General features: G+C 39.1%; 2 protein-coding genes across 2 annotated transcripts; both read left to right on the top strand.

Moving 5' to 3' along the window:
• The first annotated feature begins 2,580 nt into the window (after positions 1–2,580).
• Positions 2,581–5,673, top strand: LOC101413213 (interferon-induced protein with tetratricopeptide repeats 1B-like). Its single transcript, XM_058299497.1, is given in 2 exon segments — positions 2,581–2,586; positions 3,689–5,673. Coding segments are annotated over 2 exon segments (1,407 nt in total). The 3' UTR covers positions 5,090–5,673.
• Positions 5,674–10,365: 4,692 nt separating this feature from the next.
• Positions 10,366–19,368, top strand: LOC111758627 (interferon-induced protein with tetratricopeptide repeats 1-like). Its single transcript, XM_004461422.5, has 2 exons — positions 10,366–10,567; positions 17,651–19,368. The coding sequence occupies exons 1-2, from the start codon at positions 10,563–10,565 to the stop codon at positions 19,065–19,067; spliced, it is 1,422 nt and encodes a 473-aa protein (XP_004461479.1). The 5' UTR covers positions 10,366–10,562; the 3' UTR covers positions 19,068–19,368.
• The last annotated feature ends 1,531 nt before the right edge of the window (positions 19,369–20,899 follow it).

The raw sequence follows: 20,899 nt of genomic DNA, 5'->3' as shown, positions 1-20,899 counted from the left end.
CTAGACTCCTTTCATCTGATGTTTCAGTCAGTGGAAAATGAAGAGCTTGGGGTAAAAGGAACCATTCCTCCAGGATTCTTTCTCCAGCAAACATCTACACATTCCCTGGGAGGAGATCACAAGTGAGAGATTGCGAAAGAATTCACTACAAAAGACTCCAGGTCCCTCTTTTGAATATAATGGGCTTGAGGTCAATAAACTGATGTTAGCTGTGTCTGCATCTGTAGAGTTAACAGAAAGCCAGGTCTTCCCTCTCCCCCATCTTGGTAGCTACACTGCCCAAGAGGTTCTGCAGGGGCCTGTGCTTATGTTTATAGGGTCCCCTGATCCAGGTGACCTAAAGGAGCTCTGCACTTTCTGGGACTGAATAAAGCCCATATAAAAACATCCCTGATTCCAGTAGGTGCAGGGACAGAAAAACAGATTGGGTTCCTTCTTCCACATATTTTCACTGATCAAAATGGCTCAAGGGCATGCTACAACATGGATGGACCTGGAAAATATGCTAAATGAAATAAGCCAGACACTAAAGGACAAACATAATTCCATATATGAAATATCTAGAATAAGCAAATTCATAGTGACAGAAAGTATACTAGAGCTTACCAGTGTAAGAAAAGGGTTAAGTTCAACTTTCACATGAAAGAGATATGGAAAGGGGGAAATAGAAACTAAAATCAGTCTCATGGTTTATTTCATGAGTCACCCACATCCTAACAGAGGAACTAGCCAAAACCGGCTCTGCACTTAACGGAGGAGGGACAAAGGCTCTAATGGCTCTGGCACCAGGTTTAAAATTGGTGCCCACTATCAAGTCCCCAGAATGTAGGGAATGGGAGTGGTAACTAAAAGAGGAAAATTACATTAGTTAGGCCTCTCGGACAGGCTGTAACCTCTGAAGTACCCAATCAATGGGGAACAGGGGAGGGACCTGCATGTTAAGCTCAGGATATAAATGTTACTAGGTATTGTTGCTGCACGCGCTGGCCATTTTACACAGGTCATGAGCCCATTCTTGCAAGATTGTGAATAAATTCTTTTCTTCTCTGCAATCAGGTGGGTGTTCATTCTCTTTTAGGTACAGCTTTCTTTCTAACACCAGGGACTGAAGGGAGGAGGAATGGGGAATTGTTGCTTAACGGCTACAGTGTTTGTTTTGGGTGATGAAAAAGTTTTGGTAATGGATGGTGGTAATGGTAGCACAACATTGGAAATGTAATAAATACCACTGAAATGTACATTTTAAAATGGTTAAAATGGCAAATTTTGTTATGTATATATGACAATTTTAAAACATATGTGGAAAAAAAGTTTCAAGGGGAAAGGATCCAGGGAAACGCCTGACAACCTGTGGTAATGACAAGCCTCTATCTGACACATGCATGGAGGAGTAAGGTCCTCCTCCTCACACATACACATGCATGTATATGTGTCTCAGCATTTCTAGTTAGAGAATGAGGATATCCCTGATGACATTCTACCCCACAGTCTTCCCAGGGCCCAAGCCAAGAAGGCAAAAGATGACATATGTCCCTGACAACCTATAAGAATAAGACAGTATAATAATTCTCTTCTAGCAGGTTAGCAGGGTAGCCCTGTAAGGTTGTATAAGTTGTGCACTTGAAGTTTTGCAGTGAGTGTTGAAATCCATGTTACTTTCCACTCATCAATGCATGGCACCGTGGCCCTGATTGAGTCCATCCAGGAGGGCCTGTTTGCACTTCTCACAAATGCACTGGCTGGGTCAGCAACAGAGATGCCTGAGATTAGGTTACATGTGTAAAATTCCTGGAATGACTCATCACCAAATATTCTAGCAGTTCTCCCAGGTCTTGGCACTCCATGTGAGTGATCTTCCACTGGACAGTGACTGTCCTCCATCATACCCTGGACTGAGGTCTGCAGAGGTGGAATTCTTGGGTCAAAGTTCTTCATGATTTCATCTCTTCAGGGGTAAGTCAGTGAACATTCTTCAGCACAATACTGATTTTTCTGACTCCTGATTTCCCCCTCCCCTCTACGCCCAATATAAGCACAGGTTTCATTGGGTAATATTTCCAGGTCATGGTTGGATGTTGTAAAGGAAAGTTTCTGGAGCTCCTTACCTCAACAGTCAACCACACAGTTGTGCCCTGAACCAATAACATAGCAGGTCATGGACGTCACCAGCTAAGGCCTGGAGAGAGGATGGTTTGGGACTGTGGGCAGATATGCACTCAAGGAAATTTTCAGGAGCGAAATGGGAAGAATGTACTGAGCTGCCGTTGTATTAGCACAGGAGGTAGTAAGTGTAAGACTCTGCTGCTCACATGGATAATGTTATTTGCCATTTTGTGAACTTTCTCTTTTATTTTCAAAAAGGAGTGTCTCTTAGTCTGGTTTGTGTGTGTCTGTGTGATTACATTATATTTAGATATTATGCATCAGGACAAAAAGATTTATATAAATATTGGTTTTTGCTGTACACTGCTATACACAGAGTAAAAGACAACTTCATAAGGATTCCCTCTGGGAACCTTCCTTGGGCCTAACGAGTGGAAAAGAAGTTAAGTATGAAATGTAAGATAATTGGTTGAGGACATGGAGGTAAACATACCTATATCGGATGTGAAGGCCACTTTTTTGAGTATTAGAAACAAATTTCTTTTTCTTCCCTCATGTTCTGGTCAGGGCAACAGGACTTCAGGTCCACTTCATAGGAGGGAAAAATACTGGGAAGAAAACTTCCAGTCCTGCTGTCCCCTTTATGATTTCCTCTTTCCCATGGGTGGCAGAGAGATTACTCTAATTATTGATATTTTGAGTACCTGTCATCCATTAGATGGCAGCATTGCCTGACATCAGGGTCACTGTATTAGAAAAGCAGGGCTTGCCACTTTGTCACATGGACATACCTGACCTTGTACAATGTTCTCTCATCCTCTACTTCTGTCCCCATGCAGGTAATCTGCCATTATGAGGTGATTCTGCCCATTTTGCAATCTGTTTGGGACAGGTTGGGTAAGTTCATACAGGGGTGGGAAGTAGGATGCCCTACCATGTTCTCCAGCTCAGCTCAAGTGTTCATGAAACCCATCATTTGAAACCATATTTAGCTCTTCTAGCTATAATACACTGCTCAGAACTCCTCTTGGAAAGACATAAATCCAAAAAGTGTGTATGTATTGCGAATATGGGAAAGATGAGAAAGAATCTGCCCTTCTGCAGACACTCTCCCCTTATTTCTTCTGGCAATATTAGCAGTGTAATATAATGTTGGAAGCAGGGCAGAAGGGGGAAGGGATTTTGCAGTGTGGAATGGTGGTGTTAAAAGTTAACTGGACATTAGCAGAATTAATCTCTTCTGGGTTGCCTTTTAGACTACATATAACCTACCTGTTGGTACCATGAAGTGACCGGCATGTCCTCAGGATTTTTATATCAATCAGCTCTGTCTTGATGATGTGACCATAAAATTCAGGAAGGCAACAGATAACTGAGGCAGAGAGACAGGTGGTGGTAGGAGTAATTTTGAGTATTCAAAGTACTAGCTTTCCATTAGACTGACTGCTCCTAAAAATAGAAATAACTGCTGTCTATTTTTACAGTGAGGAATCAGATGGGAATCTCACTGAAGAGATCTTGGTTCAATTGAGATGCCACTTTACATGGGAGCTGCTCATTGATAACACTGAAATTCCTAATTTAGAAAACAGGGTCTGGAGGAGATTCAGTCCTGGAAACTAAATACAATGTGGGAATACACAACCCACTGGCCTATGTGAAACACCTGAAAGGCCAGAATGAGGAAGCCCTGAAGAGCTTTAAAGAAGCTGAAGACTTAATCCAGCAAGAACATGCTGACCAATCTGACCTGAGAAGTCTGGTTACCTGGGGCAACTATGCCTGGGTGTATTTCCACATGGGCAGACTGACAGAAACCCTGACTTACCTGGACAAGGTGGAGAACACTTGCAAGAAGTTTGCAAATCTCTCCCGCAATAGAATGGAGTGTCCTGAGACGAAGTGTGAGGAAGGATGGGCCTTGCTGAAGTGTGGAGGAAAGAATTACGAACGGGCCAAGGCCTGCTTTGAAGAAGTTCTGGAGGTGGACCCTGAAAACCCTGAATCCAGCACTGGGTACGCTATTACCCTCTTTCGCCTGGATGGCCTTATCACAGCAAAACAGGGAGAACACGGGTTTTCTCTGTATCCCCTGAGGCAGGCCATCAGGCTAAATCCAGGAGATGCATATATTAAGGTTCTCCTTGCGCTGAAGCTCCAGGAAGCAGGACAAGAAGCTGAAGGAGAAAAGTACATTGAAGAAGCACTGACCAGCATGTCCTCGCAGACCTATGTCTGGCGATATGCGGCCAAGTTTTACAGAAGAAATGACTCCCGGGATAAAGCTCTTCAGCTCTTAAATAGGGCCTTGCAGGCAGCACCAGCCTCTGTAGTCCTGCATCACCAGATAGGGCTCTGCTACAAAGAGAAAGTAATCCAAATAGAGAAAGCTACAGCCAACCAATGTAGGGGGTGGGACGGGGAAAATAACAGATTGGGTTAACTGGTTATAGATGAATTTCAGAAGGCTTTGCAGCTAAAGCCCACATTCAAGTTGGCTTCTATTGGCTTGGCCAAAATGTATATAGAAGAAGGCCTCCACAGAAAGGCTGAGAATACTCTTAAGGAAGTATTGTGCTTAAAGGACACTGAAGATCACCTGCAGCAAGTGATTTCAGTACGCCAATTCGAGGAATTTCACAAGATATCTGAAAATAAAGCAATCACCCACTATTTAAAAGGTCTAAAAATAGAGAAAATATCCTGTTCCAGGGGACAACTTCTCAAGGCTTTAGAGAAATTGGCTAGGAAACGACTTCATCAGAATGTATGTATTGTGGAAAGTGTCAGCCTTCTTGGGTTTGTCCACGAAATGAAAGGGGAAGTGAGGGAAGCCCTTTCGTGCTATGTGAGGGCCTTGAGAATGGGTACTGACTTGAACCCCGTGTTTTGTAGTAGAGGACACCATTACCCACTTAACGTGTTCATGAGAAATGTAACAAAATCTGTCCTGACTGCTGCCTTAAAATATAGATATATAGCATGATGAAATGTAAAGTTCAATACAATGCCCGCTGCCTCCTCGTCCCCCTATTTCTTTCTCCCTTTATCCATTTCTCTAAGGCAGCATCCACATTTTCACAACACATCCCTCCACTCATTGGTTAAAGCTGATTAATCCTGTTTGGGGCACCCAAAACTTGCTGGACCATGAAGAATCCTTCTCCCTATGATTTTACCTTTGGAAAGACAATTTCAGTCTAGCTGGTCTCTTGAACAGAGATTTAGATAGGGAAGGTTTTTTTTCTCTGCAGCATTCCAGCCCTGGGTTCCATTTCCTAAAACTCTACTGTACCTAACAACTGCTGGTCAATGAGCCAAGCCTTACAATAAATTCAGTCCTTCATTTACATTTGTCTAGCTGCTGACAATTATAAGGGATCTACAAGATTCAAACACATTGCTGGACAGTTATCCACACTTAGGAAAACTTAAAATGTATTGGGGAAAGACAGAGTAAGGGGAAAAAAACTGTTTAGGATGTACAAGAAGTGCTTGCTGTGTCGTTTGTGATGTAATCCTTTCTTTTTTCTCCCTATCTGAAAATATTCAATAAAATTTACTAAGCTCACAAGTGCTTTAGTGTATTTTATAGGTGAAATTCAAAGAAGATGTGTATTTTATGTTTGAGTGGTAGCAGAGAACAAAGAAACAACTTATTCAGCCTCAAGGGCTTGGTGCAAAGGAAGCAGTAAGAAGATAAACCCTAACAACACTTTTTTTTTTCAATTGGGCAAATGACTTACTTCTACAAGGCATGGAATTGGAAGGTTGGCTTATGTTACACAGATCCCTGAGAGCTGTAATCAACAAAGCTGGGTAGGAAGGTTGGGAGAGTTGTGCAGATGATGCCTGGAAAATACAAGTAGCACCCTTCCCAACTTTGTTGATACTAAACAAAGAGCAAATTTATTAGATTTAACAACAAGGAAACTACTAGAGGAGCAATACTGTCTTTTCCCTGTCATCAAGGTGTGACTCTTAGGCTCTTTTTGTCCTCTCCTTGAATTCTTTACCTCTGGCTGTTGCAGAGTCATTTGTAGGGTTTGATTTGTCTCTGATCATGAAATAAAGCTAAGAGAGGAATTTGAGGACATATCTCTAATAATTAGAAAACACAATGACAATGTTTCTCCAACCAGACAACTCTAAGATATTAGTTTGACTCAGTTCTGTAGTTGTTGATAAACTGATGGATATTGCTCCTTAGCCACTGGCTGGTCTTGGTATAAAGAAATAATGGGGATTTATAATCCTCTTAGATGAACTCATCACAAATGGTTAGTTACTCAGCTAGCTGGGAAGTTGTCAGGAAATGAGGTTTCATTGCACAAAGTGCCGTTCATTACCTATATTTAATACTGCAGTCTTTCCACCTCTTCAGATGCTAGAACCAAAAACGGAGTGTGTACATGTGTGTTTATATAAGTTAGGGTCTAAGACAAGCTATTTACAACAACATCAAGTCCTACAAGCTCAGAAACATAAAAGGTACTCAGTAAATAGTCATGAGTTGGTTGGCTGAATTTCTTATAATTGCTGCTCTCATCAGTGGCTCCTACATAGAGTTTAAACCAGGGAAGAAAAGAGAGAGGGAGAACAGCATGTTCATTGTATGAATTTATATTCTATTAACTTTGTTCTCTAATTTCCCCAAGTAACCTAATAACAATTTGTGATTATATTCACACGTATAACCTACATACTCCAGACTGTACTAAATAACATCACATTTATATTTGAGACCCAATCATGATCACTTTAGTATGCAATGCACTGAATACATGAAATTAGCCCACCTCATGGGTTCCCCCAGCTATTTCTGAGAATTGTCCAAGGGTTGTTTCACTTGTACTCAAATCACATCTGCCACCTTCTTCTACTCTAGTCTCATCGAACTTCTACCACCCTGCTTTCGTGTTTTTCCTGCCCTCCCTCCCCCTGATAATGGATCCAACAGCTGGACATTCTCATGGGGCACAGTGTTTTATGTCAATTACAGCAAGCACATCTTTATACATAAAAAAAAAAAAAGATTTTATTTTATTTATTTCTCTCCCCTTCCTCCCTCTCCCCGCCCCCCGTTGTCTGCTCTCTGTGTCCATTCACTGTGTGTTCTTCTGTGTCCACTTGCATTATCTGGCAGCACTGGGAAACTGTGTCTCTTTTTTTTGTTGCATCATCTTGCTGCATCTTCCTGCGTCAGCTCTCTGTGTGGGGGGTGCCACTCCTGGGCAGGCCACACTTTTTTCATGCAGGGCGGCTCTCCTTGTGGGGCATACTTGCGCATGGGGCACCCCTACGTGGGGGTGCACGTGGCAGCACTGCGTGTGGGCCAGCTTACCATACGGGTCAGGAGGCCCTGGGGATCGAACCCTGGACCCTCCATATGGTAGACAGACACTCTATCAGTTGAGCCATGTTCACTTCCTAATTCTTAATACGTACCACGTATAACATGAAAAAGACAATGATAAAGAAAAAATAATTTAAAATAGGAAGTTAGAAAAAAAATTACGAAGTCAAGACGTGTACGATGGGTAGAAAAGGAGGAAAGAAAACATACATATCCATCCACAAGCACCTATGCCTTATCTAGGAATAGTTCATAAATATGTCTCTCAGTTTCTTGGCAGTTGGAGAGATTAAGAAGACTTAGTCCATTATACATTGTTAGTATTTGCAAAAGGAAACATTTCAGTTCCTCAGAAGAGGTAAAGCTCTTCCTAAAACTCAGTTCTATAAAAAATTGTTCACGTGACTCAAGTAAAAGACAGCGTATTATTAATCAAATTTGTCCTAAACCCTGAGGCTTACTGATCAAAGACACCCAAATAGTAAATGATAAAATCCTAAAATAAAATTATGCACTTCTATTTCAAAGTCCAGGGCATTTTCCTATCTTACACAAAATGTACTGACAAAGAAAAACCAAACAGGGATGAAAAATGTCCTAAAATCAAATAAACCCTTGAATTAGTAAGAAGAGGTCCTTTGAAGTACACAAATACTCAGGTAGTTGTGGAAAAGGGAAGGCATGCATTCAGAAACGGTGATTTAGGTTTTATCCTGTTATCTTAACATCTCCAGTTAAACAGGAGCACATGACTCCTTCTCTTTGCTAAATTCTCACATTTAGGAAACTCTCTCTTCTCTTAAACCAGTGAAAATATAGCTTATTAGCTTTGTTACATTCCAAATTATACTTTCCAGGGATAAACTGAAATTCCACTAGAAACTCACTACTTGAACAAAATGGGGAAGATCATCTTCTTCCAATTTTGCATGCGCACACATACACACGTGTGCATTAACCGCAAGAAATGTAAATTTTACACTATTTAGATGTGCTGAGACTCTATACAAAATATTAAAATGTTACAGTTTAACCATTTTCTATGTTGTCTCTGCCAAACTGAAAAAAAAAAGTATCAATATGGTAGCGGTCAAATCAAATAACCACCATACAACATAATACTATCCAACTATAAAAGGAGCAAGGAATTTCTCTATATGGAGTGAAATCAAGACTATAGTGTGTTAAAGAATAAAAATGGAGAAAATTTTATGATACATTATCATATATCTAAGGAACTAAAGAATACTTTAAAATGCATGTTTCTATATTAAAATATTATTAAATATATTAAATATTTATATTAAAATATTAAATTTAATATTATTTAATATATTATTTAATTATATTATTAAATATATTATTTAATATATTATTTAATATATTATATTATTTAATATATTATTAAAATATATTAAAATATTTAATATATTATTTAATATATTATTAAAATATATTAAAATAAAATCAAAGGAAAATGAAATTGTATAATAGGGAGATAAGGGAGGCAGGGAAAAGAGAAGAGGAGACAGCAATAGATGCTAGGCTTCTCTATTTTGGGAACCATGTAAATATATTTTCTAATTATAATGCCAAATTCATATTTTAAAAAACAATCCATATTTCCATATTAAAACATCTAGGAATTAATTACATGATGTATACAACTTGCCTTGTTTTGTAACAAAACAAATAAGTTGATGGATGTAGTAATGGGTAGATGAATAGATATGTGATAAAGAAAATACGTAAAACGCTAATTATAGAATCTTGTACAAGTTTTTCAACTTTTCTTTATGTTTGAAATGTTCATAATAAACTATCAGGATAAACAAGGTAAACAGCAATCCCTAAAAAGTAAATCTATTCCTTAAAATATATAAGGAATCAAGGAAAAATATATGAACTATTCCCAAATGATTTTAACATGCTATTTTGACTCTATACCTCTAGTGGAATATATCTTACGGACAAAATGAATAGCCAAACAGATAAAGAAAAACTGTACTCAGTAATCATTCTAGACTTTTGGAAATGGACTCTGCCTAGGGCTCAAGTTTCATTTCCTAAAACTTCCATTTTCCTCAGTTCCTATTTTCTATCCTATCTGTAAACACAAGCGCACGCACACACACACAGTCTCTCTCTCTCTCTCTCTCTCTTTCTCTCTCCTCTTTCTCTCTTTGTTGGCTGTTTCCTTTCTCTTTAATGCTGCCCTGTCCTGTGTTACTGATGTGTCTGTTTTGGTTTTTTTTTTAAGGATTTATTTGTTTATGCCCCTTCCCTCCCCCTCATCTGCTGTGTCCATTTGTTGTGTGTTCTTCTGTGTCCACTTGTATTCTCATCAGGCTGGCCTTGGGAATCTGTGTCTCTTTTTGTTGTGTGATCTTACTACATCAGCTCTCCATGTGTGTGGCGCCAATTCTGAGCGAGCTGCGGTTTCACGTGGGGCAGCTCTCCTTGCACAAGGACCACTCCTTGCATGGGGGGCACCCCTGCATGGGCTGGCACTCCTTGCGCATAGCAGCACTGTACATGGGCCAGCTCACCACACGTGCCAGGAGGCCCTGGGTATTGAACCCTTGGACCTCCTATATGGTAGGCAGATACTCTATTTGTTGAGCCACATCTGCTTCCCTGATGTGTCTGTTTATCCCAAGAACCCCCTGGACAAGAACCTGAATGCATAATCAGTCCCAAAGAACCAGGACCTCTGCTAACTAAATTCACAGCAGCAAGACAAACACTGTGAATGCTTCTCTGTATACTATCTAGAGCAGTGGAAAACTACTTTTCACCAGCCTCCTAGCAATAAGTTTTCAAAACAACCAGGGATTTATTCCAAAACAGAATGAAGAAAGCAATCATTGTTTAAGTTTCATCTTCCAAAAAATGGAACTCTGTCCGTTTTAGTTTCATTTTTTACTTTCTGTTTCCATTTCACACTTGCAACAACACACCCACAGACTACAGCATTAGCTGTAGGCTATTTCCTTATATAGCTCTGTCTTGGGGCTTAAACTTATTTGAAAAACAGGACAGATTGGTCAGATCATCAGGCTGAACAAAATACTGCAGACTTGCTGCCTAATTCACAGCAACCATGAGGTAAGTATTTTCCTGCTTCTCTGTCATGTCTAAAGTTTCTTTTTTAAAAAATTAATCAATACTGTCTCAAAAGACTTGGCCTCAGTGAAGTCAAGTTTCCTAATTGTTCCATTTCAGCATTTGTTTATAGTCTGAATATGCATGTGTATGTGTGTGTGTGTATGTATACATTCATATACACATATAAACTGTTTCGTTAATTGAGGCATTTTTATTTTTGTTAGCATCACCCTGAGGAAGTTTACTTCATGCTATAGCCCAAAGCAGGGGGAGAGAAATGGGAAAGGAGTTTGGCAGAAAGGGAGAAAATGATCCCTGCCTTCAAAATCCTTTTCTATGAAGCTTGCTTTTGTTTGATCTAGAGAGGGAATGGCTGGCTTGTCTGGGCAGACATCATTTTTGCTGGCTCTTCACCATGGAGGAAAAATAGGACCCACCAGGCTGCATAAGCCACGGTCCTGGGGACTCTCAGATATCTTGTGGGGAAATATTGCAGGGATCCACAGGGATGTGATGGAACAAACTCGTGGCTAGAGAATAAGGTTTCCCTCTGTAAACTTCTGGACTTATTTTCTGCACTGCTGGGCTCTTATCTCAGGCCATCCCAGTCTAACAGGATTTAAGATTAGCAGCATCTGCACAGACCTCTTCCCCAAGGAAGTCAAATGGCCCCCAGGCCTTGATATCCTCCTGGCCAGGTGGCTTGGCTGGAATTCTACACTTGGGAACACTGGCATCTTCCTTACCTGAAGGGCCTAATGTGGTAATTTCTACATTTCCCACTCTGATTCTTGATTCAAATAATCTGATATCAGCAGGTAAAAAAAAAAAATAAAGTTGATTAGTATTGACCTGTAAATTTCTCCTTAGTGCTCCAGTGGGAAAAAATTTGAAGGGGACAAAGGTCCCAGAAAAGGCACTATGATCAACGCCCCTGCCCATTTTGGCCCATAAGCAGATGGATAGGGTTGTCAATGATTAAGCAATTCCATTTCTAGGTATATACCCAGGAAAATAAAAACTATGTCTATACAAAAGCTTGTACACTAATGGTCACCACTTTATTCACAATAGCTAAAACGCAGAAACACCTCAAATGTCCATGAACCGATACACAGGTAAACAAAACGTGGTATATTCATACAATGGAATATTGTTTGGCAAGAAAAATTAATGAAGTACTAATACATGCTACAATATAGATAAAACCTTGAAGACATTATACTAAATGAAAGAAGTCAGTCACAAAAGACCACATATTATATGATTCCATTAATATGAAATGTCCAGAATAGGCAAATCATAGCAATAGAAAGTAGATTAGCAGTTGCCGATAGTAGTAGGGACAGAGTAATGGGAAGTAATTGATAATAGGTTTGAGCTTTCATCTTGCAATGATGAAACTATATTCTATAAATATAACAATGATGGTTGTATAACCATTGAGTTGTATACTTTAAAAGGGTACATTTTTTAGTATGTGAATTGTATCTCAATTAATTTGTTATTAAAAAAAATCATATGAGGTTACCTCAAATAACTACATGCTTTTTACAGTGTTCAAATCTAGAATACAGGACAGGTGCCTACAGGCTTATGGCCTTTGGTGACCTATTTAGAAGTTAGAAGTGCTTGATGAGGTTGCTGGGCTCATAGCATTATAATTAAAAGAAGGTAAAAGGTGAGAAGACACACAAGCAAATCAAATATAGTACTCTAGCCTTGATGATCTATGAGATTCCACAGCATCATCTGGGTCTGCTCATTCTAAATGTTAAAGAATAACTCAAAGATCTAGAATTAATTATTAGTAGGCTATTTTACTTGAATTCAAAGAAACTCTATAAAGCAATTGATTTCATCAAACAAAAGCAAAAACAAGATTTATATAAGAGGAATAGCAGAGGAGGAAAAGCAGTCTAAAAAGGAATGAACTCTGTTTTCTTTTCCTGTAGTAAGCAGCTATTAAACTGACAGTTTGAAGTTAGCACAGGGCAATCAGGGTATTCTGCCCTCTGGGGGCTAGAGGGATCATCAAGGGAAATAAATTTCAGTGTATGGATTCTCGAGAAGACCTTCAGAGTTCAGTGATCCTGAAGGGCAGTCTGTGTATGTACGTCAGTGTACTCTGATGGCCTCTCCAAAGGTGATGCCAGGTCAGCACCACTTGCTCGTTGGAATTTCTCACAAGGAACACATTCTCCCACAGCCATCACAGTTCCCTGAGGACTCTTAACACTGGGGTTGCTCAGTCAGTTTTTCTGCCTCCCACCACTTCATAGTCTGGATAAAGAGGTAGACAGTGGATACATCAGCTCCTGTCTTATTCTGGCATTTTTCTCTTCAGAAGATAAGGTTGTCATTGAATTTATAGGATAATAGCATCTCCCAACTACTGTCTTCTTTAAAATAATGAGAGAGAATTTGGTACAGTTTACTTTTCATATTTATAACTAAATATTCTGGATATACTGCAGGTTCTGAAATTAGTCTTAGTCTCCAATTCCTCCTGTCCCCCTCTTCCTCTCACAGAACTGGAACCTTTAACCAGAGTGGCCAAGGAAAATGTTCTAGTTGAATTCTGGATCTTCTCTGTGGCCCACACAGCTTATCCCTCCCAGTTTGTGATGGAATGTCTCCTTGCATGAGGATTTTCACTGCTGAATTCTTAGTTTGTCTCTAAGTATCAAATTTCTTTTTTCTGTCCCTACCTTCTCTTCTTCACTTCTCCCCACAACCTATGTACCATTGTCTGGACCCTCCCCTGTAGTAACTGTACTCTTTTTATTGCTACCGTTAACAAATTACTACAAACTTAGTGGTTTAAATGATACAAATGTATCGTTTAGTTTTCTGGGTCAAAAATCCAACCCAGGTCTCACTGGGTTAAAATCAAGGTGTCAGCAGTGCCTTCATTCCTTGTGGAATCTCTAGCGGAAATCTGTCTCCCTGTTTTGTTTGTCAGGTGTTGGCAGGATGCAGTTCCTTGTGCTTGTAGGACTGAGGTCCTGTTTCACTGCTGGCTGATAGACTAAGTATGGCTGCTGAGGGCCATGCCAGTTTCCAGGCACGACCTATATTCCTTAGCTCATAGGCCCCTTCTTCCATCATTAAAGTCAGCAATAGCGAGTTGAGACCCTCCCACACAGCAAAGCTCTTCATCCATTATCTCAGTTTTCTGACCACCGCCAGGAAAGGTTCTCAGCTTTTAAGGACTCATGTGATTATATGGGGCCCACGTAGATAATCCACCTGAAGTCTCCCCACTGCAAGGTGCATAACCTTAGTTACATTTCAGAGTCTGTTTTGCTATGTAATATATTATATTCACAAATTCCTGCTATAGACGTTTCTAGGGGGACCACAACAGTAAGCAATTGCTAACAAACAGGTTTTGTCTTACAGATTTCTCCATGCTCAGATAATCAAAAACAAACATACATAGAGGGTTTAGGTCTTTATGAAATGAAAATGGGTCATGTTTTGGACACTTCGCTACAGCTCACTTTTTTCAGTTAATTGTATATTATAAAAGTCCCTCAAACACAACTAGGTTTGAACTAACTCATGCAATCTAAGGGCTGCATAAAAAATATTCTATGGTAAAGATATACCACAATTTATTTAACCACTTCCCATTGATATTTTCATTTTGTTGCTATAAAATGTTGCAAAGAATATTCTTGAATGTATATCTTTATGGGCAGGTGTTTTTATCTGGGAGATAGATTCCTAGGGATGGAATGACTTTGTTGAAGGAAATATGTATTTTTAAAATTTAATAATAAATACTATTATCAGAATGACCTTTAAAAACTCTCTAACTTATTCAGCCATGAAAAGGACCAAAGCTCTGATAACTACAACAAAATGGATGAGTCTTGAAGACATCATGTTGAGTGAAGTACACCACACACAAAAGGACAAATATTGTATGATCTCACTGATAGGAAATAATTAGGATAAGCAGATTCATAAACTAGAATTCAGTCATAAACCAGAATTCAGATTACCAGGAGCAACCGAGGGCTAGGGAATGCAAAGTTAACGCTTAACTGTTAACAGAATTTCTGTTAGGGGTGATGGAAAAGTTGTGGTGATGGATGACGATTAAGGGTTGCACAACATTGTGAATACAAGTAACACCACTGGATTATATATATATCTGAATGTGGAGAAATTTTAGGTTGTATATAGATTACTAAAATAAAAAATTTTAAGCCAAACAACTTAACAATTCATGGTTGCAGTAAATGATGTCTTCACCCATTTAAAGGTTTGCCAATCAGTAAATCCCTGTTACTTAATTTGCATTTATTTAATGACTAGGGGGCTTAGAACATCTTTATTTCATGTTTACTGGCTATTTATATTGGCTCTCCCATAAATTGTCTACTCATATAGATTCCTATTGGTCTATTGAATTTTTATTGCCAATTTATAAAAACACTTTATATATTATGAAATTAGAACCTTTACCATCTGTATTACAAATATTTCCCATGATCTTATTGTTTCCCTATTTACTTTACTTAGGGGACCTTTGCCATAAATAGCTTTGTAAATTTTATGCAAGTATACACTTGTTGTTTCCTGTCATCTTCTAATATTTTCATTGTTTAATTATTTTGCACTTGTCAGTTAATTGGTCTTCATCAAAAATTTTTTTAAATGTTTGCTCTATAAAAGGCCCTGTTTAAAGAATGAAGACATATTACCGACTTGAAGAAAATATTTGAAAATCACATAACTGACAAAGGATTCCTATCTACACTATATAAAGAACTCTCAAAACCAAACAATAAAAAAAAAAAAACCCAATAACCCAATTAGAAAATGGGCAAAAGATATGAAGAGACATTTCATCACTGAGGACACAGGATGGCAAATGAGCACATGAAAAAGATATTCAACACCATTAGTCACTAAGTAATTGCAAATTAAAAACACAATGAGATATTACTGCACACCTACTAGAACATATAAATTGAAATATAAAAATATAAAAATGAAAATATAAAAATGCTGGTGAGGATGCAGAGGAACTGGATCATCTGTACACTGCTGGTGGGACTGTAAAATGGTATAGCTACCTGGAAAATAATTTGACAGTTTCTTTAAAAACTCATCATGCACTTATTATAGAACCTAGCAATATAGGACCTGAACATTTATCCCAGAGAAATGAAAATTTATGTCCACACAAACACCTGTGCATGATTACTCAGAGCAGTTTTATTTGTAATAGGACAAAACTGGAAACAACCAAAATGTCCTACAATAGGTGAATTATTAAACCAAATGTGGTACATCCATTTATATTGCTGAATAATACTCAGCAATAAAAAGGAAAGATCTATTGATAAACTCAACAACTTGGATGGAACTCAATGTCATAATGATGAATGAAAAAAGGCCATCTCAAAAAAGCATATACTGCCTGTGATTCCATTTATATAACATTCATGAAATGACAAAATTATAGAGATGAAAAACAAATTAGCAGCTGGGGGAGGAAATGGGTATGACTCTAAAGGGTAGTAAAGAGATATTTGTGATAATGGAGTAGTTCAGTATCTTGAATTACTGAGATGATGTTTCCATGGGCCTATGTGTGACAGAACTGTACACCTTGTACTAATGTCAATTTCTTGGTTTTGATATTGCACCATAGTTAATGTACAATGATAACTATTGATAGAAACTGGGTGAAGAGTGCACTGGATCTTTGTACTATCTTTGCAACTTCCTGTGAATCTATAATTATTGTGAAATGAGAAGTTAAAAAGAAATTGGTCAAATATTATCTCTTTTAATTGCTCTTAATTTGTTGCATAATCTGCGGGCTAAGTTCTTGAGGTCGATAATGTTTCCTAAGGTACTATGTTTTCATATGTGTTTGTCCTAATTACATTAATAATAAAATAATGTTCAATAAGATTAAAAGGCATCTGCATTGGGAGTTGCCAAGAGCAACCACTTTCCAAGAAATGGCAGGGACTTTCCAAAAGATAACAACTGACCAAGTAGAGCACTCCTGATAAGTTGCAATTTTTCATATTTAATAAAAAGATGATCTTGGTCCAGTAGGCATAGCCTATTAAAAATGGACAAAGGGAGGCAGATATGGCTCAAGTGATAGGGCTTCTACCTACCACATGGGAGGACCTGGGTTCGATCTCTGGGGCCTCCTGGTAGAAAAGAAGAAGAGAAAGCATGCCTGTGTGCAAGCCAGTGCCCCATGCAAGTGAGTCATGCAGCAAGATGATGACACATCAAAAGAGAGACAAGGGGAAAGTCAAGGGGAAGCACAGCAGAAACCAGGAACTGAAGTGGCAAAATCTATAGGGAACCTCTCTCCCTATCCGAGGTCTCCATGATTGAATTACGGTGATTCCTAGAGGAGAGAAAATGAGAAGAGACAAAACAGCAAAAACAGCAGGGTGGGATGAGAGAAAGGGGGGGAAATAAATAAATAAATAAATAAATCTTTTTAAAAAATGGACAAAGATACTATATTATTGTATATATTTTTCCCACTTTGCAATGTAATGAAGAACTTAAGTGTCAACCAATCACTGTAACTTCCTACTTGAAAAATCCACTAATTGACTTTATAAGCTATGGTAAGCCACTTGCCATTTTAAGAATCTCACTCTAGCTTCCTCCATTTGAAATCACTCTGCTCAAGTAATAAAACTGCAGCTTTGATTATACTGGTGGCTTTGTTTCTTTTTACAATAGGAAACATGTATATGGCATGCCAAGTGCTCTAAGTGCTTTACATACATATAGCCTTATTAATTCTCACCAAACCCAATGCAGTAAGTACTATTAGTATCCCCATATTATGGATGGGTCTCTGAAAAACAGAGAGGTTACTTGGCTAGAAATTGCTGGAGCCAGCCAATAAAGCCAAGCAGATTGTGTGCAAAGTCCATGCAGATTTCAGAAATACAGGGACTCTGGATGAAGTAGGTATACTCCTTGCAGGTTAAGCACTAGAATACAAAGCGTTTTATCTACCTTCTTTCTATTAGTTATTCCTTGCCTAATGAAGAAAATGTGTATTTGTTTTCACAGTAAGAATGTTGAAGAGCATCTGGTCAAGGATAGACTGGAACAGCTGAAATGTCACTTTACTTGGGAGTTGTTCATTGAAGACACTGAAATTCTTGATTTAGAAAACAGGATCTTGGAGGAGATTCAGTTCCTGGATACCAAATACAATGTGGGAATACACAACCTACTGGCCTATGTGAAACACCTGAATGGCCAGAATGAGGAAGCCCTGAAGAGCTTGAAAGAAGCTGAAGACTTAATCCAGCAAGAACATGCTGACCAATCTGACCTGAGAAGTCTGGTTACCTGGGGCAACTATGCCTGGGTGTATTTCCACATGGGCAGACTGACAGAAACCCTGACTTACCTGGACAAGGTGGAGAACACTTGCAAGAAGTTTGCAAATCTCTCCCGCAATAGAATGGAGTGTCCTGAGACGAAGTGTGAGGAAGGATGGGCCTTGCTGAAGTGTGGAGGAAAGAATTACGAACGGGCCAAGGCCTGCTTTGAAGAAGTTCTGGAGGTGGACCCTGAAAACCCTGAATCCAGCACTGGGTACGCTATTACCCTCTTTCGCCTGGATGGCCTTATCACAGCAAAACAGGGAGAACACGGGTTTTCTCTGTATCCCCTGAGGCAGGCCATCAGGCTAAATCCAGGAGATGCATATATTAAGGTTCTCCTTGCGCTGAAGCTCCAGGAAGCAGGACAAGAAGCTGAAGGAGAAAAGTACATTGAAGAAGCACTGACCAGCATGTCCTCGCAGACCTATGTCTGGCGATATGCGGCCAAGTTTTACAGAAGAAATGACTCCCGGGATAAAGCTCTTCAGCTCTTAAATAGGGCCTTGCAGGCAGCACCAGCCTCTGTAGTCCTGCATCACCAGATAGGGCTCTGCTACAAAGAGAAAGTAATCCAAATAAAGAAAGCTACAAACAACCAGCCTAGGGGGCGGGACAGGGAAAATGTCAATGAAATGATAAGATTAGCTATCTCTCATTTTGAATTCGCTGTGAAACAAAAGCCCACATTTGAAACTGCTTATCTACATCTGGCAAAAATGTATATAGAAGCAGGTGACTACCGAAAAGCTGAAGACACTTATCAAAAAGTGTTATGCATGAAACCAGTCACCAAAGAAAAACAGCAAGACATATATTTCCACTATGGTCACTTTCAGGAATTTCAAAAGAAATCTGACACTGATGCAATTATCCAGTATATAAAAGTACTAAAAATAGAAAATGCATCCTTTTCAAGGGATAAAAGCCTCAGTTCCTTGGAGAAATTGGCTTTAAGGAAACTTCGGAGAAATGAATCAGATGTAGAAAGTCTGAGCCTCCTTGGGTTCGTCTACAAATGCAAAGGGAAAATGAATGAAGCCTTGGAGTACTACGAGAGGGCCATAAAGCTGGCTGCTGACTTAGAGAATCTGTGAACATGGTCCCGAGGTGCTGAAACCAGCTACTTTCCCATTTCACATTAGTTTAGCATGTAGTGATCATCTTTTTGGCATACTGCTTTCCAGAAATTCATTATGTAATTCACTGTAATGATATAATTTTTTTAAACAACCCATAAACCTGATAAAAATGTTTGTTTTATATCATAAAATACTGTATGTCTGTGTGAATTCTGTAGTGTAAAAAAACAAAAAACAAAACAAAAAAAAAAAAAACCCCACCAGTTTCTTGAATAGATTTGTAGCAAATAAAAGACTGGACTTATGTACACTACAATGGTCCATTCATTCATTTTATCAAAGTTTTTCAGTACTAGATACCAAAGATACTATGATGAACAAAGCAGACATTTCTCCCAACCCTCATGCAGCTTACAGTCTAGTGAGAGAGAGATAAAAAACCAAGTACACAATCTACTGAAGATCAGCTTTCTCCATGATAATGTTTGAAATTCAATTCATTCTCAAATTGTTCCAAGCAGTTTTTATTTGCAGCCTTATTTAAGTCATTTGCTGATAATGATCTACTTAGACCAAGAACTATGGAAAGGATACTAAACAATCTGAGAGACCTCCTGGAGCAATCATCTTTGATCATGACTAACCACATTTTATTAAAATGCAATAGAAACAAATGATATTTTTAAAAAGGGAAAAGTAAGGGAGCAATGTTATTGTTTTTCATTCATGCATATGTTTTGGGGGAAGATAAATTAGCTTCCTATTGTGGCTGTAACAAATTAACACAAACTTGGAAGCTTAAAACAATAGAAATTTATTCTCATGCACTTCTGGAGGCTAGAAATCCTAAATCAAGATGTCAGCAGGGTCATGCTTCCTCTGAATCCTCTTCCTAGCTTCCAGTGGCTTCAATCACATAGCGTTCCTTGGCTTATAGTTGCATCACACCAATCTCTGCCTCCATCTTCACACAGACTTTGTGTATTAGTCTCTATATTTCCCTCTCCTTCCTCTTATAAAGATATCAGTCACTGAATTAGAAAACACCCTAAATCCATAACAATTTCATCTGGAGAGGCTTTATTAATTACATCAGCAAAATCCCTACTTCCAAATAAGGTTGCATACTGAGGTTTGGATGGACATGAATTTTGGGGAACACTATTCAATCCACTATAGGCATTTCCTCTAAATCGATACAGGGCATACAACAGAAGCCCTGGAAGCCAAGGAGGCCACCAGAATATAAATCCCCAAGGAATTTACAGCAATATTTCTATCTGAATTCTATAGCAATCGAAGGAGAAAGCAAAATGTGTCCATATCATTCATGGTTAGGAAGCAGAGTTACAAAAAGAAGCAATCTTCCCAACTTCCTTATCACTAAAACAAGAGGATCATTAGATTTATTAAATAAATAAATAAACAAAGTGCTTGCATTGGGGGGCAGTGGGGAGAGAGGCAGTGTCATAAGTACTAAAACACATAACCGGTGGTGGACTTGGCCCAGTGGTTAGGGCGTCCGCCTACCACATGGGAGGTCCGCGGTTCAAACCTCAGGCCTCCCATGTGCAGCTGGCCCATGCACAGTGCTGATGCGCACAAGGAGTGCCCTGCCATGCAGGGGTGTCCCCCGCGTAGGGGAGGCCCATGCGCAAGGAGTACGCCCCGCCGTAAGGAGAGCCGCCCAGCGCAAAAGAAAGTGCAGCCTGCCCAGGAATGGTGCCACACACACGGAGAGATGACACAGCAAGATGACGCAACAAAAAGAAACACAGATTCCCATGCCGCTCACAATAACAGAAGCGGACAAAGAAGACGCAGCAAATAGACACAGAGAACAGACA

This window comes from Dasypus novemcinctus, chromosome 6, assembly GCF_030445035.2.
Source record: "Dasypus novemcinctus isolate mDasNov1 chromosome 6, mDasNov1.1.hap2, whole genome shotgun sequence".
Classification (NCBI taxonomy): Eukaryota; Metazoa; Chordata; class Mammalia; order Cingulata; family Dasypodidae; genus Dasypus; species Dasypus novemcinctus.
This window is presented reverse-complemented; position numbering and strand designations above follow the sequence as displayed.